This window comes from Phoca vitulina, unplaced genomic scaffold (genome assembly GCF_004348235.1).
Source record: "Phoca vitulina isolate PV1807 unplaced genomic scaffold, GSC_HSeal_1.0 scaffold46, whole genome shotgun sequence".
Taxonomy (NCBI): Eukaryota; Metazoa; Chordata; class Mammalia; order Carnivora; family Phocidae; genus Phoca; species Phoca vitulina.
This window is the reverse complement of record NW_022589749.1, coordinates 11,508,439-11,535,975: the sequence shown is the minus strand read 5'-3', so window position 1 is coordinate 11,535,975 and position 27,537 is coordinate 11,508,439. Positions and strand designations below refer to the sequence as shown.

The following is a 27,537-nucleotide window of genomic DNA, read 5'->3' as shown; positions in this document are numbered from 1 at the left end:
CTGAGCCTGGGGTCTGAGAGACCACGTGGGCTGGGCTTCGGGGTGAGCGGCTGCCTCGGCCCCGCCGGAACCCGGGCAGTACTGGGCGTCATGGGGAAGCTGCGCCGGCGCTACAACGTCAAGGGGCGCCTGCAGGCGACCCCCGGCGCCTCGAAGGGCCCCCCGGAGCCGCCCCCCGTGCGGCTGGAACTAGAGGGTAAGGCGTCCGGGCCGGAGCCTGGGCCCGGGCTGGCCTGCGCCCTGCCTCCGCGACTCTGGGGCGGGGGGACCAGGAGGAACCTCCTCTCCTCAGATGATCCAAAGAGTAGGACACAGTGACAGTCTAGTTTTAACTGTGAATTTGGGACAATCCCGAGGCTTTCTCGCCTGTGGAGTCCGGCACTAGTTTTTTTTAAGTTTTATTTAAGTTCTCTCCACGCCCAACGTGGGGCTCGAACTCTGAGATCAAGAGATCCCCGCTCTTCCGACCGAGCCAGCCAGGCGCCCCCAGCCCTAGTTTAGTAGCATGGGGATCGTGGGCAAGAAAATAAAGTAATCCCATCTATTTCTCTGGCTTCTATTATAATCTTCTTGCCAGCGAGCCCTGAATATGTTTTTTAGCCCAGATATTTCTGCTCAGCTCCAGGCTGCTTGACACTTCTGCTCAGACGCCCCCTCGTTGGTAGGAGCGCCCACTGTGTGCCGGGGTTTATTGTAGGAGACGTAACAGGCGTTTTTTTTTTTGTTTTTCGTTTTAATCTCTGCCCTGCTGAGCTTAGATGCTTGTGGGAGGAGACAGCCAGCCTCTCCTAACTTTGTGACACAAGGACGGACCAAGCCAGAGGCTAGTGGAGTCAGACGCTGCCCACAGGGAGCACAGTTTTGACCTCAGGCGTCCCCCGAAAGCAGGACCACGTTCTGAGGGAGCGCTGTTGCGGCATGTACCCTCCCGAGTGGCACCCCGCTCCCTCTCCCCTGACCCCTAGGATGCAGGTGCCCTGGCTCACAGAGGAGTCTGACACGTGGCGGGTGCTGGGCACACAAGTTGAGAGAACAGTGACGGGCCTGCACCCCCATTCCTGTGTGGGCATTCAGGGGGTCTCACACATGGGGCAGGGGTGCCCATGAGAGGTAGCACGGAGCCGCCCCAGAGAACATGGCATTAATGTGGACTCTGGTCCCTGGGCTGGGGGTTCAGGCAAGTGTGTCTTTTCAGATAAAGACACGTTGAAAGGAGTAGATGCAAGTAATGCACTCGTTTTGCCGGGAAAGAAGAAAAAGAAGCCTAAAGCCCCTCCTCCGTCAAAGAAGGAGAAGAAGCCTCTGACCAAGAAAGAGCGGAAAATGCTGCAGAAAATCTTAGAACAGAAGGAGAAAAAGAGCCAGGTAGGCCTGTTCTGACAGGGTCTGCACACAGCTCCCCACACTGGGGAGGGACGAGGTATGTGTCCCCCAACTTGATCTCTGCCGCATGACTGGCCGAACTTTCCGGAATGAGGGGCATGCTTTGTGTCTGCACAATCCCATATAGTAGTCACTAGGCACGTGTGGCTAGCATGGTTGAGGAATTGAATTTTTTATGTGATTTAATTTTAATTCGAATGGCTTCCTGTGGCTAGCAGCCCCCCTACCTGACTCAGCTCCAGAGCCTTCAGACCCTCCAGGAGCTCTGTCAGTCTGGATGAACCCAGGTTTGTTGAGGCCAGGTGTTCGTTAACTGGGGAGTCAGCCCATCAGCATGCTCATCTCTTCTTTATTTGTCCTAATCATCTTGTGTCACTTATTTTTTAACTTTATTCTGGAGAATTTCAACCTTTCTCCCTTCATACTTTTTTTTTTTATTTTTTAAGATTTTATTTATTTATTTGAGAGAGAGAATGAGATAGAGCATGAGAGGGGGGAGGGGCAGAGGGAGAAGCAGACTCCCCGCTGAGCAGGGAGCCCAATGTGGGACTCGATCCCGGGACTCCAGGATCATGACCTGAGCCGAAGGCAGTCGCTTAACCAACTGAGCCACCCAGGCGCCCCCTTCATACTTTTTTAAGGAATACATTTTATAATGGGAAATTCCAGCATCTGCAGAAATGGAGAACCTATGCACTGAGCCCACTTGTACCTATCACCAGTGTCAGCAGCTGTCAACCCACGGTCCCCCGGTCATCTCCACAGCTGGCCACTTTCCCACCTCCTGGGTCAAAGCCTGGGTAGCATAAATCTGTATTTGGGTCCCGGAGTTGCTGAAAGAGAGGACCACAAACTGGGTGGCTCACAACAACAGGGATGTATTCTGTTGTAGTTCTGGAGGCCAAGGGTCTGAAATCAAGGTGTTGGGCAGGGCCCTGCTCCCGGTGTGGTGGCGCTCCCCAGCTGTCTCTGGTGGAAAAAAATATAGCGCAGGATTTTAAAAGGACACGCTTGTGGCAAAGTGAGCCTCCCTGTGCCAAGGGCTCTAGGGCCTGAGTAATATATACCTTCCTACCATCCAGCTTGGGGTGGCCCCAGGCAATCTTGGCCTCTGGCCACGTCCCTCCAGTCTTGGCCCCTGTCTTCACATGGCTTTCCCCTCTCTGTGTGTTTTATAAGGACACTTGTCTTGGGATTTAGGACCCACCTGAATAATGCAGGATCTCACCTCGAGATCTTTGACTTAATTACATCTGAAGAGACCCTTTTTCCAAATAAGATCACGTTCTGGGACATGGCATATCTTGGGGGGGGGGCACTATTCAACCTCCTATGCATAATATTTTATCCATATATATTTACAATTGTATCTCTAAAATAAGGACCATTTAGTACACCTAAATTTTTAAAATATCAAATATCCAGTAAATGGTCAAATTTCCAGTTGTTTCATAAATGCTCCCCTACCCCACCTCTTTTGTTTTTCCCCCCTTGTCATTTATTTGTTGAAGTTAATTAGGTTGGTTGTCTCTAGAGTTTCCCATAGTCTGCATTTTTAAAATTTCATCTCTGTGGTAAACTTAAACACATCCCTTTGCCCTTCCAAATTTCCTGGCAATGGTATTTGGCTGTGGGGCAGCGGTGCGCCGCCGGGACAGTTTTGCCCCAGAGGACCTCTGGCCACGTCTGGAGACACCCGGTGGAGGCGTGAGACACTGTCGCACGGCCTACAGCGCACAGAACAGCAGGGCTTTCTCTGGCCCACAGTGCCCACAGCACAGAGACCGAGGAACCCCCATCTGGAGACTTCATGGGATTCCCATTTGCCTTTCTTTTGACGCCACCACCCAGGGTCCCCTGTTCGCAGCCCCGACACTCAGGCCCTAGAGCCCTTGGCACAGGGAGGCTCACTTTGCCGCGAGGGTGTCCTTTTAAAATCCTGCGCTATATTTTTTCCCACCGTCCTGTACATGGTTTCCTTTTATTGATTGCAAAATACATAGACGTATAAAAGTGCATAAACATAATTTCAAGAGTAATAAAACTCTTGACCCGCTCACCAGGGGAAGGAGGCCACCTGTCCCTGCCCCCACGTGCTGCTCTCTTGAAGGCAGCGTGGGGACCCCTCGCCGGCACACCAGAGCCTCCCCTACGCTGTGAGACAGCTGGGGAGCGCCGCATCACACACACGGGCCATCCTTTATTGGGTCTCCCTCAGATGGGCATCTGGATGGTGGATAATCCCTGACACGCAGTGGTGCAGAGACAGCCTGGTTCATGCAGCGCCAGACTCCGTCTGGGGGTAGAAAGACCCCCCAGCTCACGGGGAGGCAGGACCGCCGCGCAGCACTTGTAACGTGACCTTTGGGTTAAAAAGACTAGTTGTTAGCGAGGCTGAAACCTGATGTAGAGTCTCGCTTCCTTTCCGAAGAGAGGGTCGTCCTGCCAGATGACTGACACACTCGTTTCCTTCCCCAGCGAGCAGAGATGCTGCAGAAATTGAGCCAAGTCCAGGTTTCGGAAGCCGAGCTGAGACTGTTCTACACCACGTCCAAGCTGGGCACTGGGGACCGCATGTACCACGGCAGAGAGTGAGTGCGCCGGGCCCTCCTGCCAGCGCTCCGGGGGCGAGCACACATGCGCAGTGGCAGCGGGGGGAGGCCCCGACACTGCCAGAACCCCGGTGACACACAGGGCTGCAGAGTTCTCGGTCCAGCCACGTCGGGGGTTCCTGCGATGCAGAGTCCTGCGGTACAGGTTTCCAGCTCTGGCACACACGAGGAGGCCAGCATTTGCTTTCAGGCGGTCAGGGATTAGGTTTGGCCTATCAGCAAGTTTTGTCGGGTTTATATCCTGTCACGAAGGCATTCAGGTCTTCCGCCAGTGTGTTCATCCAGGCTCCCGGGGTGGCCGCAACAAAACGCCGCAAACCCGGTGCCTTAAAACAAGGGAAGTGTATCCTCTCGTGGTGTTGAGGGCCAGAACCCCGGCCGTCAGGGTTGGGCCCTTCTGGAAGCTGGAGAATTTCTTCCTTGCCTCTCTCCCGGCTCCGGGTGGTCTCCAGCAGTCCTGGGCGTTCCGTCCTTGCCAACCTGACACTGAAGTTGGCTTGTCTCCCGGCGTGTCTCCGTGTCTTCCTCGGTCTTCTCCTGTCTGTGTCTGTGTCTCTCTTTTCTCTCCTTGTGAGGACACCAGGCATTGGATTTAGGGCCCACCCTGATCCAGGATGCCTTCATTTTACCTTACTTACATCTGCAAAGACCCTGTTTCCAAAAGGGTAATATTCTGAGTTTCTGGACATGAATTCTGGGGAGGCACTGTCCAACCCAGAACAGCCAGCATTCGAGAAGTAGATGTCACATGAAAATCCAGGTTCGCACCTGGTCTTGAGCCGCACCAGCTGGCATTGCTGCCGGGCAGCTGAGCCTTAGACGGAGCCCACGTGCCCCCCCCACCCTAGACCCGCCCCACGCACTGCTGTCTTACTCTTAGCCTTCTCCCTTAAGCATTGTGCATTTATGGCTGCTGTGGGTGCAAACTAGGTCCAGGCTCTCCTCCAGGTCCTGGGGGTAAAGGGGTGCACAAGAGCAAAATAATAAGTAAGCTTCCCTTAAGAAGCTTACGTTCTAATGGTGGGGAGATGGACAATAATCAAATGACTATGTCTATATCTAGTGCTGGCAGGCACTAGGCAGAAAATAAAGCAGGGAAAGAGGGTGGAGGGAAATGGGAGAGTCTCCCTGTTGGGTGACATTTGGGTCAAGTGAGGGAGAATGTATGTGCAGAGAGCAGGAATGGCAAGTGCAAAGGCCCTGAGGTGGGAAAGGGTGTGGCCTTTGGATCCTGACTTCTGTGGGGTATATAGCAACACAGAGCTGCGTCAGGTCCATTGTAGGACTTTCGTGCCTGACTTTTGGCTGTCCCAGCAGGAAGTCTGACAAGATCGAAGCCCAGGGGCAGGAGAAGATCAGCAGCCTCAGCGGGGCCCACCGGAAGCGCTATCGCCAGGAAGAGGAGGAATCGGAGTCCTCAGTGGAGTCTGAACCCGATGAGGCCCCTGCCGCTGAGCTGGTGGAGACTGGTGCGGGGAATGGGAGCCCAGGGCCCAGTAGCCAACCCTGTCTGGCGGGGACTACGTCGGCACCCCCAGCAGTGGCCTCCACCCTGGCCAGGCCCCCGGCGAAGCCTGCCGTCTTCATTCCTGTGAACCGCACCCCTGAAATGCAGGTTTGCTGCTCTGGTGTTGGTGATCGGCGCTCAGGCTAGCACAGTGTGGGTCTGAGGGTGTGGAAGGGGGGGCATGCCTGATTCGAGCAGGTCACATCACCTCCTGTGCCCCAGCGGCCTCGCTTGGAATGGGAACAGCTGTACCGACCTGGTAGGGTTGTCGTGGAGACGAGAGACGTAGGAGTATGTGCACGTGTCACAGGCCCAGCACAGGGCCAGGGCTGTTGAGGTGGGTGTCAGCTGCTTCGGTCATCACCTGCTCGCCATCACCCTCGGCCTCTGACCGTGGGTCCTGGCCCAGGGGGCCACTCGGCCAGACAAGAGCCAACGGCTGTGGAGTCCGTTGACCTGAAGTGGACAGCTGGTTCCACCACTTTCTAGCCCATTCCTGGGCCTCCCTTTCTTCATCTGCAAAACGGGGGCGCAGGGGGCCTCCACCTCCATGCCCGAGTGTGTGCTGTGGGCCAGGCCCCGGGAGTGCGATCATCTGTAGCCTCCGGCTGTCAGCCCACCAGAGGATGTGGACATGGACCCCTCACTGTTGTGAACAGGGACGAGCCGCGTCGAAAAGGATTGGGGGCCGTGAAGGGGGAGAACAGGAGGGCCTGGGAAGCCATCTAGGGCAAGCACTAAGAGCCCAGCAGGAGCCAAGGAGAGGGGCTATCCCACACTTAGAACCGCGGAGCCAAGTCCCTGAGGCAGGCGGCCTCCTGGGTCCAAGAGGGGCTGTTTCAGACCACAGATTGTATTGTGGAAACCCGTGGGATGTGACCAGCTCCTTTTTTTTTTTTTAACGGAAATTAAAAAAAGAACTGAAGATATCCATGCAGTGTTCTACGTAAGAATAAATACTATTTATTGAAACTGGTTTCAGTTAGTTATAGGTAAATTTATGTGCTTACGTGTAGTTAGGGCAAGCTGACTGACTTTTTTTGAGAGAGTGTTTGCAAGCAGGGGTGGGAGAGGGGGAGAGAGAATCTTTTAAAGATTTTATTTTTATTTAGAGAGCACAAGTGGGGGGAGGAGCAGAGGGAGAATCCCAAGCAGGCTCCCCACCGAGTGCAGAGCCCCACATGCGGGGCTCAATCCCAGGACCCTGAGATCATGACCGGAGCTGAAACCAAGAGTCAGACGCTTAACTGACTGAGCCACCCAGATGCCCCTAGATTTCCTTCTAGGTGAAATCAGAGCCCAGTGCCATCTGATGGCTGGTGGTGGTGTGGGATTCTGCTTCACACCATCCTTCAGGGATCCGGGCTCCACCATCAAGTGTCCCTGCTGCCCGTCCCGGCATTGTCCCCTCTCTCTGCTTTTTCCACATACATGTTACCGAGCTATTTATTACTTAGGTTTACCTGGTTTTATCAAGGACATGTCATTTTTTTCCCTGCATTTTGCTTTTTTGTTAGTGTTCTGTCTCTGAGATTTATTTATCCACGTTGATGCATGTAGCTGAAGTTCATTTGTTTGGGGGGTTTATTTTTTCCCCCTGCTGTGTAGTATTCCACTGTGTGAAAAGAGCACAGTTCAAGTATTCTTCTCTCGCAAGTATTCCTTACACGTGCAACATTTTCGCTTGGGCAGTGTTTGCAAACTGAGGGTGACGGCTGTCATTGGTCATGAGATGACCAGCACTTTTTGTTTTTGAAGCAAATAGAATAGAAATAGAGTAGAATTTTTTTTTTTAATTAGCATGTGAGCATGCTTTACATAGTGAAGGTAAACAGTAATTCTTAAAACTTTTTCAGTATATGATACAGTTGACCTTGAACAAAACGGGTTAGGGGCACTCCCCGCGCAGTCAGAAACCCACATTCAACTTTGACTTCCCCAGAAACTTAACTGCAAATAGCCCCGTTGACCGGAAGCCTTATCAGAAACATGAAACAGTTGATTAATAGTGTTTTGTGCGTTATATGTATTGTATAACGTATTTTTACAACAAAGTAAGCTAGAGAAAAGATGTTGTTAAGGAAGTCATAGGAAGAGAAAACACATCTATCGTTCTGGACTTTTTTTTTTTTAAAGTAACCTGTATGCCCAACGTGGGCTCGAACTCATGACCCTGAGATCAGGCATCGGATGCTCTCCTGACAGCCAGCCAGGTGCCCCTAGTCCTGTACTTTATTTATAGGGAAAATATCTGTGCGTAAGGAAGCAGACCCACGCAGTTCAAACCCACTTTGTGTTGTTGAAGGGTCAACTGTACATGCGTGTGCGTGTCTGTGCACATGTATGTAGTGCGTCACCACAAAATGTGTTCTGTGTGTGGGTTGTAGGAAAAAGGGTTTGAAAGTCACTGCTCTGGGGTCCCTGGGTGGCTCGGTCGGTTAAGCACCTGACTCTTGATTTCGGCTCAGGTCATGGAATCAAGCTCCACACTCAGCAGGGAGTCTGCTTGTCCCTTTCCCTCTGTTCCCCCTCCCTAACGCGGGCGCTCGCTCACATGCTGTCTCTCAAATAAATAAATCTTAAAGAAAGTCACTGCTCTGGAGTACGTGTCTAGGGGAGGAGGTGCCAAGTCGCGCATCCTTGACTTGGATAAAATTAGCGCCAGGTTATTTACTGGAGTGATCATATGTAAATGACCCCACCTGGCTCCCCGCAACAGCCGAGACTGCTGTGTCTCAGGGGGCTCCTCAGCACCGGCCAAGCCGCCCCCAAGAACGTCCGCTCGGACACTGAAGGCCCCCACCCACATCTCTGTGTCCTGCGGGCTGTGGCCCTCTGTCCCTCTCCTCAGCGGTCAGGGGCTCACCTGTTCCGCTGTGGCAGGGCGTCATTGACTTGCTAGGAAGGCTGACAGCATCTGTGTGCCCACAGGCACCTTTCCACAAACTGCGTCACCCTTCGTAGTCCTGCTGATGCCATCTGCCATTCTGCAGGGGACTCCCCCCCCCCCTTCCCTGAGCACTGACTTCCTCTCTTTCGCCAGGAAGAACGGCTGAAGCTCCCCATTCTTGCTGAAGAACAAGTGATCATGGAGGCGGTGGCCGAGCACCCCATCGTCATCGTGTGCGGGGAGACCGGCAGCGGGAAGACCACGCAGGTGCCACAGTTTCTCTACGAAGCAGGCTACAGCAGGTGGGGGCTGGCCGCAGGGTCCTCCGCAGGGTCCTCCGCGGGTCCCTCGCGGGACAGTGGAGGTGCGATCCCCAGAAGTTACTCCAAACATGAGCCCCCACGGATCTAGTCCTGGCTCTGCCGTTTGTGTGCCGTGTGGCCTTGGGCAAGCTGCTTACCCTCTCTGGGCCTCCGTGTCCTCAGCTCTGAGATGAGGACAGCCATGGCACCCACTTCACAGGTCATGTAGACGGAATGAGAGAATTTGTGTGAAACGCTTACATCAGTCCCTGGCATGTGGGGCCCTGCATTCCCTAATGTCGCCTCCTGTTGGCACTTTTGACCCGTGTGTGTCATGGATCCCCAAGACCACCCAGCTTCACGGATTTGCTGGGAGGGCTCCTGGGACCCAGCCTGGTGCTGTACGCATGAGAGGGATTTATTAGAGCAAAAGAGCACAGAACCAGCCGGCAGAGGGGAGAGGCACGTGGGGTGACGTCGGGGATCCAGGCACAGGCTTCCAGAATCCTCTCCTGGGAGAGTCACACGGAAGCAGCAAGTTGTGACAACACGTGTGAGGAGTTGTCACCAGGGAAGCCTAGTAGAGACGGAGCACCCGGAGTGTTTGTTGGGGTCACCTCGGCACCCTCTGCCTGGTACCTCCCTGAGTCCCAGATGCCCACAAGGAAAGCAAATGGTCCGGCATCAGCCACATCGTTTGTACAAACAGTCCAGGCACAGGACCGGGAGTCCTCCCGAAATTCAGATCCCACACGCCAGCCACCACCAACCCAGTACACAGACCTTTCTCAGGAGAGCAGCCGTGGGCCTGCTGCATTAACTGTTTTCGGCACGGCCTGGAATCCAGCCCCTGTCCCCCTGGCAGGTTCTGTGTCGGGACAAGCACCTGCTCCGCTGGCTGAGGGCCTGCTCCCCCCAGGCCCAGTTCTAGCAGCCGCTGCCTGGCTTCTGCTGGGCTGCGACCAGCGAAGCGTTTGTGTGCTGACCGGCGGGCTGGTCCCTTTTGCTGTTCAGCTTGCCTGGTGCCCGTCCCGTCACCCCTGGAGAGGGCCGCTCCACACCCCAAATCCTGACATGGACCTGCGTGTGACTTTGGGACGGACGAGCGGGCCCGCACACCGCTGATGTGTTGTGCTCTCCCTCCCCCAGTGACAACAGCATCATCGGCATCACGGAGCCCCGCCGGGTGGCCGCCGTGGCCATGTCCCAGCGAGTGGCCAAGGAGATGAATCTGTCACAGAGGTGAGGGCTCTGCCTCCCGGAGGAGGGCTCAGGGTGGTCCTCTGGCCTTGCTCGTGGGCCCTGTCCGTCCCGAGGGTGCTGGGTGGGAGTGTTGCTTCCTCATCTGAGTACGAGGAGACCCTCGTGCAAGAAGGCTTCCCACACTCTGGACAGCAGGACCTTCCTGGGGAGGGGGCCACAGAGCAAGGACCAGGCAGCCAGGCCCTGGCGCTCACATCATGCACAGTGCGCTGAGGACCCTGACAGGTTCGGGGGCGGAGCAGAGTGGCAGGCGGCCAGACGCGGGCAGGCAGTGATGAGTGCTGGGCATGGGCGAGTTATGTCAGGCGAGGTTCCTGAGTGCAGACCCTCTGCTACAGTAAGCCTGTCGGACGGGCTTCGGCAAGTACAGCACTTGCTCGGGAATGGCTCGGGGCCGTGTTTAGAATGCACGTGCCTGGGCCCCAGCCTAGACCACGGTATTCAGGTTCGAAGGGGTAGCTCGTCCAGTGTGGTCTAAAATTGAGAAAGCACAGAAGAACACGGAGTTCCCTTCATCTGCCTTGTTAGTGAATATTTAGGGGGCGGCACCTGCTGTGTACCTGGCCCCACCCCAGACTGGCATGTGAGTGGGGAGCCTTGTTCTGTTTGCCTGGTGGGGGTGGGCGAGGTGCCCCCAGCATGTTTCCTGTGGATCCTTCTAGACTTGTAGGCACAGACAAGCAGCTTTGTGCATCTCTCTGTATTTCTTCCTGTCTGACTTTTACAGAAATGGTTCCTACTGCCCACGCCCTTCTGTGTCCTTCCTGTCGCGTTGAGTGGTATATATTTGAAAATACCAATACATACAAAGCTGCCCTTTTTTCTCATCCTTTTTAACTTCTTATTGTGGACATTTTAAGCACGGACAGAAGTAGAAAGACTAGGGAAGGAGCCCCCGCAGACCCTAAACCCAGTTTCAATGATTGTCAAGTCATGGCCAAGGTTGTTTCACCTGTGGGCCCCCCCCCCCCACAGGGGTTTAGAAGCCAGTGCTGGCTGTGGAGAGTTCATCTCAAGGTTCCTCTGTGTGGGGCTGCAAGATCAAGACTCTGTTTTATTTATTTTTTTTATAAAAATAGGGAACACAAGCAGGGGGAGTGGGAGAGGGAGAAGCAGGCTTCCCACGGAGCAGGGAGCCCGATGTGGGGCTCGATCCCAGGACCCTGGGATCATGACCTGAGCCAAAGGCAGACGCTTAATGACTGAGCCACCCAGGCGCCCCAAGACTGTGTTTTATTTTTTGAGATAAGGACTTTTGAAAGACTTGTAATACCCTTACCCTAACTAAAACTGGAGGAACCCTGGAGCGTCCTCATGTCCACGCTCTCCTAAAAGGTTTTCAGAGTTGGTTGTTCAAATTGCGCTCCAGCCGAGGTCCGTGTCTGGTTGGCGTATCCTTCAGAGGGCTGTGACAGCCCCCTCCGCGTCACGTTGGTGACAGAGCGGGGGCCGGGTAGCGTCTGTGGCTTGCTGGGGGGAGCTGCTGGGCCAGGCCTCTGCCGTCTGCCTTGGTGTGGCCACAAAGCTGCAGCTGGTTGGGGCCTTGCCCGCCCTGAGCCGGAGCCTGTCTCTGCAGGGTCGTCTCCTACCAGATCCGATATGAAGGAAACGTGACTGAAGAGACCAGAATCAAGTTCATGACGGATGGTGTGTTGCTCAAGGAGATCCAGAAGGTTGGTCGCTCATCTTGTCTCACAAAGCAAGGCCGATGAGCATGGGGTGGGGAGTCCGCGTGTCACCGTGCGAGGTGAGCAGTTGGCATGCCGACCTCCGGCAAAGCACCACATGGCACGGCGCCACTGTGTGACCGTGGGCAAGTTACTTAACCTCTCTGAGCCTCAGCTTCTTGATCTGCAAGCCTGTACTTTTCTCATATAATTGTTTCGAAGCAGAAATTTTATGACGCATGGAAGCACCTTAGCGTAACACCTAGAAGGTGCTCCTTACACGTAAACTCATGTTACTGTGATTTGGTTCGCAGACTCTGTGCCTCAGCCACATGCGTACCACTCCTTGCTGGCTGTGTGACGTCCACCTGGGCAGGGACCTCTGGGGAGGGCAGAGGTGATGCCTGTCTCTGCCAGGACACCAGCTGGGGTCACCCAGGAAGGTGGCTGTGAATGTGGCTGCGGTGTGGTCGAATACGGCTGCTTTACGTCTGGCCTGCGCTGTCTGGTTGCCCTCGGTCCCGCCCGCCACCTCCTCGTTTCTGTTTCCTGCCTGCCCTCCCTGCCCTACAGGCATCTGGATTTGGTAGCTTGGCTCTAATGCATGGTAGCTGCCCTTCCTCCAGCAATTTCTCTGCCGGGTTCCGGGCCCCAGGCCGTGCACCTTACAGATAGTGATTGTCATGGAAACCTCGCTGTGACCCCGTGAGGTGGGTCCTGTTGCCCCATCTTACAGATGGAGAAATGGGCACAGGGAGGTGAAGTAGCTTGCCTGAGGTCACGGACCAGGTGCTCCAGGATCCATGCGAGCTGTGACAGGCTCCTTGAGGGGGAGCTGTGGGGTGTGAGTGACCCTGGAGCGGCTCGGGCCCAGGCTGGCAGGCCTCACCACGCTGCCTCTCCCCAGGACTTCTTGCTGCAGAGATACAAGGTGGTGCTCATCGATGAAGCCCACGAGAGGAGCGTGTACACAGACATCCTCATCGGCCTCCTGTCCCGCATAGTGTCTCTCCGGGCGAAGGTAGGGCAAGGGGGCAGGGGGGAGGGGGGAGCCAGGGAACCCCCCGAGGGCCAAGGGCGGGGCTCCTGCGCCTTGTCGGGAGCATGGGCTCCATGAGCCCAGCGCCAGGACTGTGGCTCTCCATATCAACAGCCCCTGTGGGACTCCACCCTATAGAAATCTAGCCTTGTGAGCTGCTACCCTTCCCTCGGTCACCGAGTCTGTCATCCTCCAGAGGCACATGCCGCTGAAGCTGCTCATCATGTCGGCCACGCTGCGGGTGGAGGACTTCACACAGAACCAGCGGCTCTTCCCCCAGCCGCCCCCGGTCATCAAGGTAGTGCCCGGGCCAGAGCCTCGGGCTGGTGGGGGCAAGCGGGGCCTGTCGGCGTTGACAGTCGGACGCCTGGTTGGAGGAGGCTGAGCACTTGGGGGGGGGGGCCCTCTCTGCCGGTGGAGGCCCCACTCTGGGGAGTGAGTGCTGGGAGGCGTTAGGGAACTGCTCGTGCTGAGCTAGAAGCTCTGAGGTTGGACAGGCCAGGGAAGGGGGAGGCACCAGGCTGCGGCGGAGGCTCAGCGCGCGGCCCCGGTGCCTCCTTGGGGTGTGTCCCAGGTGGAGTCCAGGCAGTTCCCAGTGACGGTGCACTTCAACAAGCGGACCCCACTAGAAGACTACAGCGGCGAGTGCTTCCGGAAGGTCTGCAAGATCCACCGCATGCTGCCAGCAGGTGAGGCCTTGGGGACCAGAAAGGCCGGACCTGCCCTCGAACCCCCAGTGTGCAGGCTCGGGGTTCCGGGCCTCCCGGTCACTGCTCTTTTCCCGTGGGCGCCCTTCCCCTCGTGGTGGACCGTCCGTAACATAAGCTTTACATCCTAACTGTTTGTAAGTGTGCAATCTGGTGGCATTTCGGGCGTTCACAACACAGGCAGGCTCCGTTTGCCATGCTTGGCTTTATCGGCCTCCACAGACACTGCATTTTTTTCACAAACTGAAGGTTTGTGGGCAACCCTGAATAATCAAGCAAGTGTGTCCGTCCTATTTTTCCAACAGCGCTAGCTCATTTCCTGTGTCAAACATTCTGCTAATTCTCTCAGTATTTCAAACTTTTTCATTATCACGTTTGTTACAGCGATCTGTGGTCCGTGATTACGGCTCGCCAAAAGCTCAGGTGACGGTTAGCAGTTTTTAGTAAGAAGGTATTTTTAGTTCAGGGGTAGGAGTTGGTTTTTAGAAGTGATGCTATTCCATACTTAATGGGTTACAGTGTGGCGTCCACATAACTTTCATAGGCCCCGGGAAAGCAGACATCCTGGCCGTATGGGGCGGTCTGGAAGCAGACCCGCAGTGCCCCTGAGGCGTGCGTGTGCTGTGCAGCCATCCCCACCATCCCTCTGCAGAGCGTTTTCGTCACCACCGGCAGAAGCTCCGTCCCCTCTAAACGCAAACTCTCCACCCCCTCCCCTGGCCCCCACCATGCGACTTTCTGTCTCTCCGCCGTCGCCCATCCTGGACGTTTTATACGGACGGACTTAGGCGATATGTGGGCTTCCGTGCCTGGCTTCTGTCACGGAGCATCTCGTCCCTGAGGTTCATCCACGTCGTGGTGGGTGTCCGCGCGTCACTCCTGTGTGTGGTGGGACCACGTTCTGCTGTGTGGATGGGCCACATCCTGTCTAGCCGTTCACCAGTTCGCGGACACTTGGGTGGCTTCCCCCTCCTGGCTGTTGTGAACAGAGCTGCCATGAGCATCCACGTGCGGTTTTGGGCTGCGTCCCTCTCTCCTGGTTTCCTGGGCTCACGCCGAGGAGTCGAGCAGCCAGGTCGGGCAGGAGCTCTGTCCAGCTCCCCGTCACACGTCCCCCGTGTGGGAGGCCGCTGTCCGCTGCTCGTCTGCGTCTCTCAGGGCTGCTGTGACCGGCTCTTCCTCACGCCCAGCTCTCAGCAGCCTGCTCCGGGAATGCACGCATAGCAGAGGAGTCTCGCTCTTTCCGCAGGCGGCATCCTGGTGTTCCTGACGGGGCGGGCAGAGGTGCACGCGCTGTGCTGCAGGCTGAGGAGAGCCTTCCCACGCCCCAGACGCAGGCCGCCAGGTAACCGGCAGCGCTTGGCCCCGAGAGCCGGCGGGTGGTCAGCCTCCCTGTGTGAGAGCCGGCGCCTTTGCCTGCCCGACCGTTCCCCGAGGAATGGCCAGCGGTGGGCGCCTGGGTGGCTCAGTCGGGGAAGCGTCTGCCTACAGCTCGGGTCATGATCCCGGAGTCCTGGGATCGAGCCCCGCATCGGGCTCCCTGCTCAGCAGCGGGTCTGCTTCTCCTTCTGCCCCTGCAGCTCCCTCTGCTTGTGTGAGCACATGCGTGCGTGCGTGCTCTCTCGCTCTCTCTGTTTCACTCTCCCAAATAAATAATTAAAATCTTTAAGAAAAAGAAAGAAATGGCCAGCAGTGCAGCTGCGGTGAAGAACAGAGTCCTCATAGCCTGGGTCTGGCCTCAAGGTGTCTTCCTCAATCTGTTCCTCTTGCAGAAAAAGAAGATCAAGAAGATTCAGTAGAGGAAATGCGGAAGTTTAAGAAGTCAAGGACAAGGGCAAAGAAGGCCCAGGCGGCGGTACGTAGAGGCTCGTGTGGTAGGGGCAGCTCGGGGCTCTGAAGCAGCCTCGTTTCTACAGTGGCTCACAGCCCCATGAGGCTGTGTAGAGGCACATTTAACTAAAATGAAATAAGATTAAAATTCAGTTCCACAGTCGCATCAGACATGTTTCAGGGGCTCAGTAGCCACCTGGGGCTGCTGGTGACCGTATGGGGCACACGGGTCTGAAACGTTCCTACCGTGGAAGGGAGTTCTGTCGGGTGGTGTGGCTCCAGAGCCCGCAGGGTGGGCTGTGATTTGAAATGTTTAGGGTTCCCTGTGCTGTGGGCCAGGAGGAAGCTTCTGGAAGGCTGGCCCTGAGCAAGGCCTGTGAGGATCTCTGGGAGGGCAAACAGAACAAGGACACGGGGTCCCTGGTGTTGGCTGTAGAACTGGGGAGGGGGGTGCTCTCCCCTGGTGTCCCCACGTTGTCGTCATGGATCCATGGGTAACAGCGTTCTCATTTGGAGGTCACTAACCCCCCTGCTGCGTTTAGGACCCGCCAGGCGGCGCTCTAAGTGCCTTCCGAATGTTGCCTCGGTCCTCACGGCAGGCCTGCGGCCGTGTGCGATGAGTCCTGTGGTTATCCCCCGTGTTAGGGCAAGGACGGTTGCCAGAGCTGCCCGAGGCCTCGTGGCTCACGGGTGGGGGGATGGGGCCTCGTGCTGGAACGCGCTTGTCTTTCCTGCCTGTGACCTGCGTCTCCTGCAGTCTGTGGTTCCGACGTCTTGTTTGCCGTAGACATTGCCCCGGATCAGTTTGGACAACTACTCGGTGTTGCCAGCGGGCGAAGGCGACGAGGACAGGGAGGCAGAGATGGACGAGGAGGAGGAGGAGGCCCTGGGCTCCGACCTTGACCTGGACTTGGGGGATGACGAAGCAGACGGAGGTGTGGCCTGGGCGGAGCCCCTGCTCACACTCCTTTGGTCATTCACTCGGCCCGTGTCTGTTGAGCGCCTGCTGTATACCAGGCCCCGTTGTTAGGCCCAGACGTCTTTGTCTCGAGCCTCAGGAGAGCTGGGCTTGCTGCCGCTTTGTGCCTACTGTTTGCTGAGCTCCTTCAACTGCCTGGCAAAGTAGACCCTCAGATATTTGTAGTGTTGATTGTAATGGGGGTGCTCAGCTTTGCTGGGTAAACGCAGGCCTCAGGGCTGGCTGGGAGGGCTGCCCAGTTCCTGGGCCCCCTGTTCGGAGATGGGTCCAGGGCTGCATGGGGTCTCCCGAGGGCATGAGGTGGGGAATGCCCAGCTGGGAATGCCCGCCAGACTCATGGCCAGACTTCCGAGAAGGCGGGCATTCCCCACCTGGATCAGGATCATGGAGCCTCTCAGACTGTGACCCAGACTATGCTCACCCACTGTGCTGGTCTGGAAGGTAGAGGCCCCTGGCAGCAGGCAGAACAGGTCGGGGGGCGCTGGCAGCCTGAGGAGGGCACCTGCCGTGGGCGTGTGGGAGTGGCAGCAGGCCTGTGCTTTCCCTGCAGGTGAGCAGCCGGACGCCTCGCTCCCCCTCCACGTGCTCCCACTCTACTCTTTGCTGGCCCCAGAGAAGCAAGCTCAGGTAACAGCGTGGGGCCTCGGGAGGATGCTGGGTGGATGCTTGGCTGGGGGCACCATCCTGCCTCTTGGGGGCACCTCCTCAGGGCATCGAGAGAAGGGCAGGGCAGGCCTTGGGTTGTCCTTGTCATCAGATCAGCACCCCGTTTTAAAAGGGTGTTGGGATCTCTTTGGAGAACAGGAACGCTTCCCTGCATTTATGCTGAGGAGCGCTGGGGCCCGAGGCAAGGAGAGGGCTTGTCACCCTCGCCACCTCTGGGGTCCCACCCAGCCTGGCCTGACTTCTCTGTGATCAAGAGAAATTTCCTGGCTCCCCCTCTGACCCCCACCCGCATGTGTCGCACAAATTCTTTCCTGATTCTGGTGGTTTTTGGCTGCTTCCCCTCCCCCACAATCCCAGGTCTTCCAGCCTCCCCCAGAGGGGACGCGGCTGTGTGTTGTGGCCACCAACGTGGCCGAGACGTCCCTCACCATCCCGGGCATCAAGTACGTGGTGGACTGTGGGAAGGTCAAGAAGCGGCACTACGACCGTGTCACCGGCGTGTCCTCTTTCCGTGTCTCCTGGGTGTCCCAGGCCTCAGCCGATCAGCGGGCGGGCCGAGCGGGCCGGACAGAGCCGGGCCACTGCTACAGGTGGGCTTCCCTGGGCCTCTCCAGTGATGGGGGAGGGGGGCGGGGAGTCACCATGCAGCAGCCACCACCAGGGACGAGGAAGGGGGGCCCCTCCCCAGTCCACAGCGAGTGCTGTCCCACTGGAGACAGTCCTTGGGGGCTCTGCGGGGCCTCGTTGGCACTCAGACACTTGTGTTCTTTCTTTAATCTGACCCCGAAGTAGACACTTACTTTTAGTGGCTTTCTTTGTGTTTTATTTTGCGACAGCTTCATGGCGGTGAAGTTCACCTACCAGAAATGTCGCCATTTTGAAGCGTGCAGTTCTGGGGGTGTAGTGTTCTCGGGGTGTGCAGCATCGCCCAGCCCGTACCCAACGTTCTCAGCACTCCAGAGAGGCCCGCACCCCCTCCCGTCCCCACTCTTGGGCCTGTGTCTCCATCTCCCCGGGTCCGTCCCTGGGGAGGGGTTGCTGGGTCCCGTGGCCACTCTGCCACGCTGGGTCCTGCAGCGGCTACACCGTGTGGCGCTCCCACCAGCGCACGAAGGTTTTCCCTGGTTGCCCCACGTTCTCACTGACACGTTATTTTTCCATTTTTTTTAAACCGGAAGTGTGCCGTGGTGATGTGCTGCGGTCCTGGTCTGCGTGTCCCCGATGGCTGGTGACCCTGCACGTCTTTTCCTGTGCTTGTTGGCCATTCGTTTGTGTTCTTTGGAGAAATGCTTTTTCAGATCTCCTATTTTTTAACAGGGTTATTTGTCTTTTATTGTTGAGCTGAATGGGTTCTCTTCCTAATCTGGACATTAGATCCGCATCAGAGGTGCCATTGACAAGTGTTTTCTCCCAGTCTTTGTCCTGTTGCTAATTTTCGATAGCTTTATTGCTGGTTTTGTTGATACTGTTTTATTTATTTATTTATTTTAAAGATTTTATTTATTTGACAGAGAGAGACACAGTGAGACAGGGAACACAAGCAGGGGGAGTGGGAGAGGGAGAAGCAGGCTTCCTGCTGAGCAGGGAGCCCGATGCGGGGCTCGATCCCAGGACCCTGGGATCATGACCTGAGCTGAAGGCAAACACTTAATGACTGAGCCACCCAGGCGCCCCTTTTGAAATTGTTTTAAATGATGAAGAAAGGAAATTGAGAAATCGTGCACAAAGACCTAGTGAGAACCGACAGTGGTTGCTGTTTGCCGGGGACTGCGCGCCAGACGCTGCTCTCCGTCCCCCACATGGCGGCTGAAACATCCTCCCCGCCCTGGGGGTGCACCTGCTGCTGAGCCCCAGCCACGGGAGAGGAACACGGGGTAGGGGCAGCGTACCTGCTGGCCTCCTCAGTGGCCGAGTGGAGACCCACTGCCGGGTGGCTTGCTGAGTTCCCCTTTTATTTATTTCTGCAATAATTCTGTTATCGTTGGTGCCTGTCCCGGCCCAGGCTCTATTCATCTGCGGTTTTTGGTGACTTTGAGCGGTTTCCTCCTCCTGAAATCACCCGGAGGCCTGTTGAAGACCTGATCCTTCAGATGAAAGCACTCAACATTGAAAAGGTCAGTGGCGGCCCCAGCCCTGCCTGCACCCCACTGAGCTCCCAGTGTATGTACTGTGTCTACATGCCCCCCCCCCCCCCCCCCCGCCCCGGCCGGCTCCCCAGATGCAGGGAACCCCGGAGCTGAGCCCAGCAGTGCCTGCCCGGCCGCCTGGTGCTCTCCTGCGGGACACCGCGTCAGCACATGCCTCCGGGGTCTCCCACCCCCCGAGACCCCCTACTTCCCCAGGGCCGCACCCCTCCAGTACGCAGAGGGCCTGCCCACGGCACAGAGGGCTGTCGTCGTCCTGGGGCGCACAGAATGTTCTGTTGACACGATCCTCTGCCTGACGAAGCAGCATCCTCACATTGCCCCATCCAGGGGCCCCCCGCCTCTCTGCTGCTCCCGGGGGGTGGTGCAGGCAGAGGGAGACGGGACCCTGGGCCCATTACTAGTCATTCCTGTTCCTTCCTCCCCAACCCCAAAGTTTCTATGGCTCCGTCTGTTTTGGACATTTCATATAAACGGAATCATCCCTGTAAATGTCTTCAGGGGTCACCCCCGTTGTGGCATGTGTCAGTATCTCAGTCCTTTCCGACTGAGTCACGCTGCATCGTGGGCCCAGGCCGGGCCACCTTCAGTGTCGCCGTTCATCTGTCGATGGGCGCCTGGGTTGTCTGCACCTCCGGCCGTTAGGGACAGAGCGGCTGTGAACACGGCTGTATGCGGATTTACTAGATGAGTTTCTCGGTGCCACTGTCCCTGAGCCCGGTCCCTCTGCCCCTCGCCATGTTCTCGTGCGGGCACGTGCGCCTGTCTCCGTGCTCACTCCTTTCCGGCTGAGGCAGAGCCCTTGTCGTGTGCTTTCTTGGTCTCTGTGGCCAAGAACAGCCGTGCCACACGTTAGGTGCTCAGTACGTGCTTTTGAGTACGCAGATCGTGTGAATAAAGGAAGGAAGGGAACATTTGGGCTTCCCCTGGCTCGCAGACGTGGAGAGTGCCTGGGGCTGTGAGTGGTCTCAGGACAGGTGCAGGAGCACCGTCCTCCTGCTAGGCCTGCCACGCTGCCCCTTGCAGTCGCTGCTTCTCTGCGTTCATGCTGTCCCCGCCACGTCTCCCCCTGCCCAGGTCATCAACTTCCCCTTTCCAACCCCTCCCTCCGTGGAGGCCCTCATTGCTGCCGAGGAGCTGTTGGTCGCGCTGGGTGCCCTGGAGGCACCCCAGAAAACAGAGAGGTAGGTGGGGGGGTGGGATAGGGGGGCCGAGAGCCCAGCTCCCAGCCCGTTCTCGGCCCTCTCCCTCCTGAGCTGCCCTGAACGCCAGGGCCGCTTAGCTGCGACACCCCCCACACACACCCCTGTCGTCCAGCGTGAAGCAGCTGCAGAGGTCCCGGCTGAGCTGTCCCATCACTGCACTGGGCAGGACCATGGCCACGTTCCCCGTGGCGCCGCGCTACGCCAAGATGCTGGCACTGAGCCAGCAGCACGGCTGCCTGCCTTACGCCATCACCATTGTGGCCGCCATGACAGTCCGCGAGCTGTTCGAGGAGCTGGACAGGTGAGCACGGGGGGCCCCGCTCAGGCCGGTGGGGGCTGCCCCGCGCTGAGCGGTGACCGGGAGCTCGGCCTGCGGGGGGATAACTGGCACGTCGGGTGGCCTCGTGCTAGTGCCCGTCCTCCCCGAGCCCAGCAGCGACGTGATCCCTGCAGAGCTCTGTCTGCATTTCTGGAGCCCGCCGAGCGTGTAATGGCTAGGAGCCCAGGCTCTGGCCCGCACCACCTGGGTTCAGAGCTCCCTCTGCCACTCCGGGCTCTGTGGCTTCAGGGCGGCGACTTCACCTCTCTGCGCCTCATCTTTCCCATCTGGAAAATGGGGGTGAGACGTTAATAATAATGGAGTTGTCGTCAGGGTTAAAGTAGTTAACACGAGCTAAGGGCTCCAAACCGTGCCTGACGCGTACCTTAGTCCCAGTGTCAGGCCTTCTTTACGGGTTGGGGAACCGTGATTCGCTTACCCAGGCTGCCCTCGGTGGGCGTAATGGTGGCATTCAGGGCTTTTTGTTGTCACAAAAGTGGTGCAGCCACGTGTGATGATTCTGCGCTTGCTGGAGTCTTTCTTCGTTATCAGTCTCTAGCTGTGGAGTGGTCGGCTTAGGAGACGCGCACATTTGTAATCTCCTGGGCTGCAGGTAGTGCCTTTTGAGCCCAAGACCTTAACCGTGTTAGTCCGTGGCTCCCCCAGGCATTTTCTCTGCCCCGAGGGCGGCCAGGCCGGCAGCCCGGGTGATGTGTGTGTGTGTGTTTGCAGACCTGCAGCCAGCGACGAGGAGCTCGCCAAGCTGAAGGACAAGCGGGCCCGGGTGGCCCAGATGAAGAGGATCTGGGCGGGGCAAGGCGCCTCTCTGAAACTCGGAGACATCATGGTGCTGCTGGGTGCGTGTCCCCTGCGGCATGGGGGGGTGGCGGAGGTCAGGCAGGGCTGGGGTGGGGCAGCAAGCGAGCGCACCCCTCCTCCGCAGGTGCTGTGGGAGCCTGCGAGTACTCTGGCTGCTCACCCCAGTTCTGCGAGGCCAACGGGCTTCGGTACAAGGCCCTGTTAGAGACCCGGCGCCTGCGGGGCCAGCTGACCGCTGCAGGTACCGTCCGCCGCGTCAGCCTCTGGGGACTCCCCAGGTTCCCCCATCTCGGGCAGCACCCACCAGAGAACTTGACTATTTTAATGATTAAAGTTGTTTTGAGCAGCATTAACCACATACCACTGATCCCCATTATCCACAGATTCCATATTTACAAATTCACCTACTTACTGAGACTTATTATAACCCTAAAATCAGTCCTGACCCCTTCTTGGACACCTCCACAGGGAGGGGTAAGGTGCACACTCTCTCCCCTGAGGCTGTTCCTCAGTTTCCTCCTTTCCTTAGTAACATCTCTCTTCGTCACCGTCTGTCCCCAGGACAGGCCTGGACCTGCTGCTCGCCACATCTTCCCAGGAGCCCCTGGGCCCCCCATAGTCTCATCCTGGGGTTCCCCCCTTGCACCAAGTGGACTCCCTTTTGGGAGTCAGGGAGCAGATGACAGTGCGGTCCCCACTTTCTGAGCCGGTGGAGACCAGACCTAAGGGAAGCTAGGTGTGGGAGGCAGGGCCTCCGGCGGGCATTGGAATCTGCTGGTCTTCTGCATTCTGTCCTTGGGCCTGCTTCTTTTCTCTTTCTTTCCTTTTTTTTTTTCTTTACGTTAAACAACATATGTTTTGCCAAAGATTTTGTAGAAAATACAGAGGAGGTTTACATAGCGAATCTTAGAAACAATCTTCCTTCCAGGTCCTGAGCCTCTTGTTCTTTTCCCTGCTGTGTCCGCCTCTGAGCTGCAGGGCTCAAAGCCCCCATCCCCTTTCTCCCCTTCCAAGGTGCCCCCACAGCTTCAGACCCCCCCCCCCCCCCCCCCCTCCCCCCCCCCCCCGGGGCCCCCCCCCCCCCCACCCCCCCCCCCCCCCCCCCCCCCCGCAGAAGGGTGAGGCCCCCCCTGATCTCAGGCCCGCCTCAGCGGTGCCTGTGGGAGCTCCAGAGGCGATGGTCTTGCCTTGCTGTGCACACTCGGGGACGACCCGCTCATCGGGTCCCTTCTGGGCACACGTGCTCTTGCACTCAGGCCAAGGGGGAAGTCCCATGCGGGCCCAGCAGGTTCTCCCTTAGCAGCTCCCTCTGCTGCCCGTTAAGGAATTGGGGTTTTTTCCTAAGGGAGAGAAGGACGTGGATTTGGGGCAGGCAGCTAGCTGTGCCCTGCTGAGGGCTTCGCCTCCCCTGGCAGCCTCGGTAGAGAGGAGCCAAAGCGAGCAGGCAACCGCGTCTGGAGCTCCACGTTGAGTGGTGTAAGGCCTTCCAGAAGGTCAGGGCAGAGGCAGCCCCGGGCTCCGCCGTCCTCACACCTGGCTCTCCCCGCAGTCAATACCGTGTGCCCCGAGGCCGGGCTCTTCATGGACCCCAAAATGCAGCCTCCATCTGAGAGCCAGGTGACCTACCTGCGGCAGATCGTGGTGGCCGGCCTGGGCGACCACCTGGCCCGTAGGGTACAGAGTGAGGACCTGCTGGACGACAAGTGGAAGAATGCCTACAAGGTTGGCCCCGGGCGCTGCGCCAGGCTCCCTGCCACCCCGCCCTCCCCATCTGTCTGGCGTCCTGCCAGCCTGGGCACTCAGCCCTCCTGGCGAGGGGCTGCTGGGGGCCCCCTCCTCCTCACACGAGTCCCTGCAGCCTCTGGGAGAGTCCCCACCAAGGATCAGGGTGGGGTGTGAGGTGGGGTCACATCTTCCTTTGGGCCTTAGCTTTGCCCCCAATTTTGTTTTTGTAACTGCTTATTTGAGAGGGAAATCATATACGCTACAATTCCCCATTTTAAGGTGTGCAGTTCAGTGGTTTTCCGTCTCCACAGAGCTGTGTGGCCACAACCACAGTCAGCTTCAGAGCATCTTCTTCCTCCCCCAAAAGATGACAGTGCCAGTTAGCAGTGGCTCCCCGTTTCCTGCTCATCTCCCCACCCCGTGAATCTGCTTTCTGTCTCTATGGATATGTCTGTTCTGGACGTTTCACATTAGCGGTTTGTGTGTGGCTTCTCTCACGTGACACCACGTCATTCAGGGTCATTCCTGGCCGCCTGGGTCAGCACGGCGGCCGCAGGGCTCAGTGCTGCTCGGCGTACAGATCCACCCCACGTGCGTGTCCGCGTCCAGACCACACGCTCTCCCGCCTTCAGGCTGAGTGCCTAATGGAATTCGTGTGGGTTAATCTCACTGGTGTTTGCACTTCTCCTAGACTCATACTCTCTTTCTCTCTGCAGACCCCTCTCCTTGATGACCCCGTCTTCATCCACCCCAGTTCCGTCCTTTTCAAAGAGCTCCCTGAGTTTGTGGTCTACCAGGAAATTGTAGAGACCACCAAGATGTACATGAAAGGTAGCCAAGCTGGTGGCCGGCCCCTCGCCTGACCCATTGCGGCTCCGTGAGCTGTGTCACCAGGACCCTGTGGGGGGAGAACCTGGGCGCCCCTCCCGTGCAGCGGTGTCCACGGCGACCCCCAGCCCTTCTCTTCCTGGTTCCCAGGCGTTTCAGCCGTGGAGGTCCAGTGGGTCCCGGTCCTGCTGCCTTCTTACTGCCAGTTCGACAAGCCCTTGGAGGAGCCGCCCCCCGCCTACTGCCCGGAGAAGGGGCGGGTAATCTGTCACCGGGCCAGCGTGTTCTGTGAGTTGGGGTGACTTCCTGCCAGCCTTGGGCGCCAGCAGACACATGGTCGCACGCCATGGGCCCTGGAAATGCAGGTCACAGGCCGTGTCACCTCAGGCCTTCTGCCTCTTTGCTGGGTGGGACCCGGGGCCCAGGGACAGGACTAGGGGCCTGTGGGGACCCAGCCCAGACCCACGCTCATGGGCTCTTGCCCTCCAGATCGTGTCGGCTGGCCACTCCCTGCAGTGCAGGTGGATTTTCCGGAGGGCATTGACTGTTACAAGCACTTCGCCCGGGTTCTGCTGGAAGGGCAGGTAGGCAGCCCAGCAGCTCCCCCGGCCCCTTGCCTGGTGCCGTGGGCAGAAGGTGAGCCAGGACCCCTCACCCCGTCCTGTGGTCTCTCCTCAGGTCTTCCACAAGCTGGCCTCCTACCGGGGCTGTTTGCTGTCCAGCCCTAGCACAATGCTGAAGACATGGGCCAGGTAGAGGCTTCCCCCCGGAGCAAGGGTGGCGGATGGTGGGGAAGGGGGCCGTATTAGTGCCCCAGGGCGGCCATAACAAATTACCACCACCAAGTGGCTTAAAACACCAGAAATTTATTCTCACAGCCCTGGAGGCCAGAAGTTGGAAGTCAGGGTGTCAGCAGGGCTGTGCTTCCTCTGCATGCTCTAGGGGAGGATCCTTCCTGCCTCTTCCAGCTCCTGGTGCATCCGGGCATTCCTTGGCTTGTGACCACGTCCTTCCAATGTCTGTCTCTGTGTTCAGGAGGCTGTGTCTCCCTGTCTCTGGGTTTTCTCTTCTTATAAGGACACCAGTCACTGGATGTAGGGCTCACCCCAATCCAGTATGAGCTTCAAAGTAATTGCATCTGCAAAGATCCTCTTTCCAAATAAGGTCACATTCCGAGGTTTTGGGGAGATCCTGGTCAGCCCCATTTTGAGCTCCAGGTTTCAGCAGGAGGCATCCTGTACCAGAAGCCCTGGGGGCTGCCTGCCAGCTGAGCACAGACCCCCCCCATCCCAGTAACCTTCTCCTCTTCCTTATCCCTGCCCCTCCCTTTTGCTTTCTTTCTACCCATGGCCCAGCTCCAAGAAGACACCTCACCCTTCCTAAGGCAGCATCCTAGATGGTGCAGGGGGCTTGACAAGAGCAGGCAGGCAGGCGTGCACATGCACCAGCATTCCCTCGGACTCGGGGTGGGGGCATGGGGCCAGGTGCCCCCTGCCGATCAAGTCATTCACCCAGCAGGCAATCTGGAGCACCTGCTCTGTGCCAGGCATGTCCTCGTGCTAGGACGCGAGCACAGCCCCGTCCCTGTGGAAGCTAACACCAGAGAGAATGTAACTAGGACAGATGGCATGTGGGGCCTGAGCTACAAAGGGACAGAGCAGGACATCCGGTGGAGTAAGTTTGGTCAGGGGAGTCTGACCAAGCAGATGGGGAGGGGGTAAGGCTGTGAGCAGAAGCATGGAGGAAGGTTCTAGGTGGGATGAGCAGCATGCACAGTAGCAGTCTGGGTGGGAGTACTCAAGGACCACGAAGAAGGCCAGGGTGGCGGATCAGAGGCGGCAAAGATTCAAGTGTGAGAGGAGATGAGGTTGGAGGGGTGATAGAGTCTAGATCCTTCCCTTTGGCCAACACCCCCAGCATGACGGGCAGACCGTTCACCATCCTAGGTAAGGCTGCCCTGGTACCCGCCCCTTCCCACAGCTTCTGGACACAGTGGGGCCCTACAGCCTGCGTCCCCACCCACAGGCTGCAGCCCAGGACAGAGAGTCTCCTGAGAGCCCTTGTTGCTGAGCGAGCCAACTGCCGAGAGGCCTTGCTAGCTGCTTGGAAGAAAAACCCCAAATGTGAGTGTGGCCAAGGGCTTGCGAGTGGACAGGATGGGACCCACCGAGGCATTCGAGGGTTGGTGGGAGGATCTGCTCTGTAGCGGGGAGCCGGGTCCAGAGCCACTCTGACTGCCGTCCGTCCTGCCCCCTGCAGACCTGCTGGCTGAGTACTGCCAGTGGCTTCCGCAGGCCATGCACGCCGACGTCGAGAAAGCCTGGCCCCCCACCTCTGACCGCTGACCTGAGGCCTAGCTGCGAGGCGGGGGGCTGGTCTGGGGAGCCACGGGGGCTGGCAGTGGCCGCTTTCTAGCCTGGTCACCCTGGTCTGTGCACCGCTCCCAGGAGGCGGGTCAGGCCTCTGGAAACCTCGCTCATCTTGGATACAAGACATCTGGACACAGCTTGCTGCTGCCCTGGGCAGTCTGACCCTGGGGGGCTTTTTTATAACTATTTATTATGTGGCGGAGAATGGTTTCACCTCACATTTCGCTCTGGGGACGACATTAGTCCCTCGCGGAGCAGCAGGGCTGGAGAACGAAGTGGCGGCGAGCAGGAGGGTGCCCATGGGCCCTTCCTCTGCATCCCCTCCCCAGCGGGGGCGGTGCTCCCTTGCCGTGCATGTCGCTGTAATAAATCTCAGCTGTCCGAACAACGGTGTGCAAGTCTAGCAGATCTCTGAGTGGGCATGGTCTGGGGGACACCCCCCCCCCCCCACAGGCACGTACGGAAACTGGCCTGGGTGGGTGCTCGCCCAGCTGTCCTCCAGGCCTGTAGGGCTTGATGCCATCTCCCTCACCCGGGTGTTTGTCCTAAATCAATTTGTTCTGATATTATAGTATAAATGCATAAAGTCCATTAATGCAAATATATAAATAAAACAACAGAGGTACCTGTTTAACATTCCAAAATTACTCACTTTCTCCACAGGCTGGCCACTAATCCCAGTGTACCCCCAAACCAGAAGGTATCCCCTACTCTTCCCCACATTCAAGCCATCTGCAAGTTTTGTGGGCCCTACCCCAGAATATGTCCAGAGCCCCCTCATGCTCCCCAGCTCCACACCCAGGATCTCAGATTCCCAGCCCCTGCCCAGCAGACCTCCAGCAGCTTCTGCCTGGCCATGGTGGTGACTTCCTGGCTGGTCTCCCAGCGTCCACCTGCCGGCCTATGGTGTATTCTCCACATGGCAGCCAGACGGAACCGTGTAACACCTGCATCTGATCGTGTCATTTCACATCAGGCCTTCTGGAATCTTTGATGATAGAATTCAAGCCCTCATACCCTCATTCACCAAACTCCGGGCACAGAGCTTGCTTTCTGTCCCTTCAACACAGAGCGCCCCTCCCCCTCCCCCTCCCCCTCCCAGCCTCAGGCCTTAGCACCTGGCATTTCCTCTGCTGCTGCACACAGGCCTCCCTGGCAGCTCGTGCACCACAGCGCCCACACGCTCCCCCTTCAGTTTCCAGCCCATCAGTGTTACTGTGTTGGCAAAACCTAACCACTACTCGCGGAATGCTAGTCTCTGGAAGTCAAACTTGGCTTGTCTT

At 57.6% G+C, this 27,537-nt stretch overlaps 1 protein-coding gene across 7 annotated transcripts; it reads left to right on the top strand.

Annotated features, from left to right (window-relative positions):
* Positions 1 to 26,634, top strand: DHX37 (DEAH-box helicase 37). 7 transcript variants are annotated; one of them, XM_032431477.1, is made up of 27 exons: positions 1 to 196; positions 1,196 to 1,365; positions 3,862 to 3,974; positions 5,313 to 5,610; positions 8,546 to 8,694; positions 9,844 to 9,936; positions 11,534 to 11,630; positions 12,532 to 12,645; positions 12,860 to 12,961; positions 13,238 to 13,352; positions 14,620 to 14,715; positions 15,143 to 15,225; positions 15,988 to 16,135; positions 16,730 to 16,806; positions 17,203 to 17,435; positions 18,848 to 18,959; positions 20,067 to 20,173; positions 20,307 to 20,495; positions 21,246 to 21,370; positions 21,457 to 21,573; positions 22,882 to 23,054; positions 23,774 to 23,888; positions 24,036 to 24,173; positions 24,375 to 24,469; positions 24,564 to 24,637; positions 25,911 to 26,008; positions 26,145 to 26,634. In XM_032431477.1, the coding sequence occupies exons 1-27, from the start codon at positions 91 to 93 to the stop codon at positions 26,228 to 26,230; spliced, it is 3,423 nt and encodes a 1,140-aa protein (XP_032287368.1). In that variant the 5' UTR covers positions 1 to 90; the 3' UTR covers positions 26,231 to 26,634. The 7 variants fall into 7 exon arrangements, 5 of the variants coding, with proteins under 5 accessions (XP_032287368.1, XP_032287365.1, XP_032287369.1 ...); XM_032431474.1 differs by having other exon boundaries at positions 25,866 to 26,008; XR_004302606.1 differs by lacking the exon at positions 26,145 to 26,634 and adding an exon at positions 25,404 to 25,559 and having other exon boundaries at positions 2 to 196; positions 5,310 to 5,610; positions 25,911 to 25,995.
* The last annotated feature ends 903 nt before the right edge of the window (positions 26,635 to 27,537 follow it).

Coding starts and splice junctions, on each gene's coding strand:
- DHX37 (XM_032431473.1), top strand. CDS start 91: ATGGGGAAGCTGCGCCGGCGCTACAACGTCAAGGGGCGCCTGCAGGCG. Junction 1,366..3,861: donor AGAAGGAGAAAAAGAGCCAG/GTAGGCCTGTTC, acceptor TTCCTTCCCCAG/CGAGCAGAGATGCTGCAGAA. Junction 13,353..14,619: donor CCACCGCATGCTGCCAGCAG/GTGAGGCCTTGG, acceptor CTCTTTCCGCAG/GCGGCATCCTGGTGTTCCTG.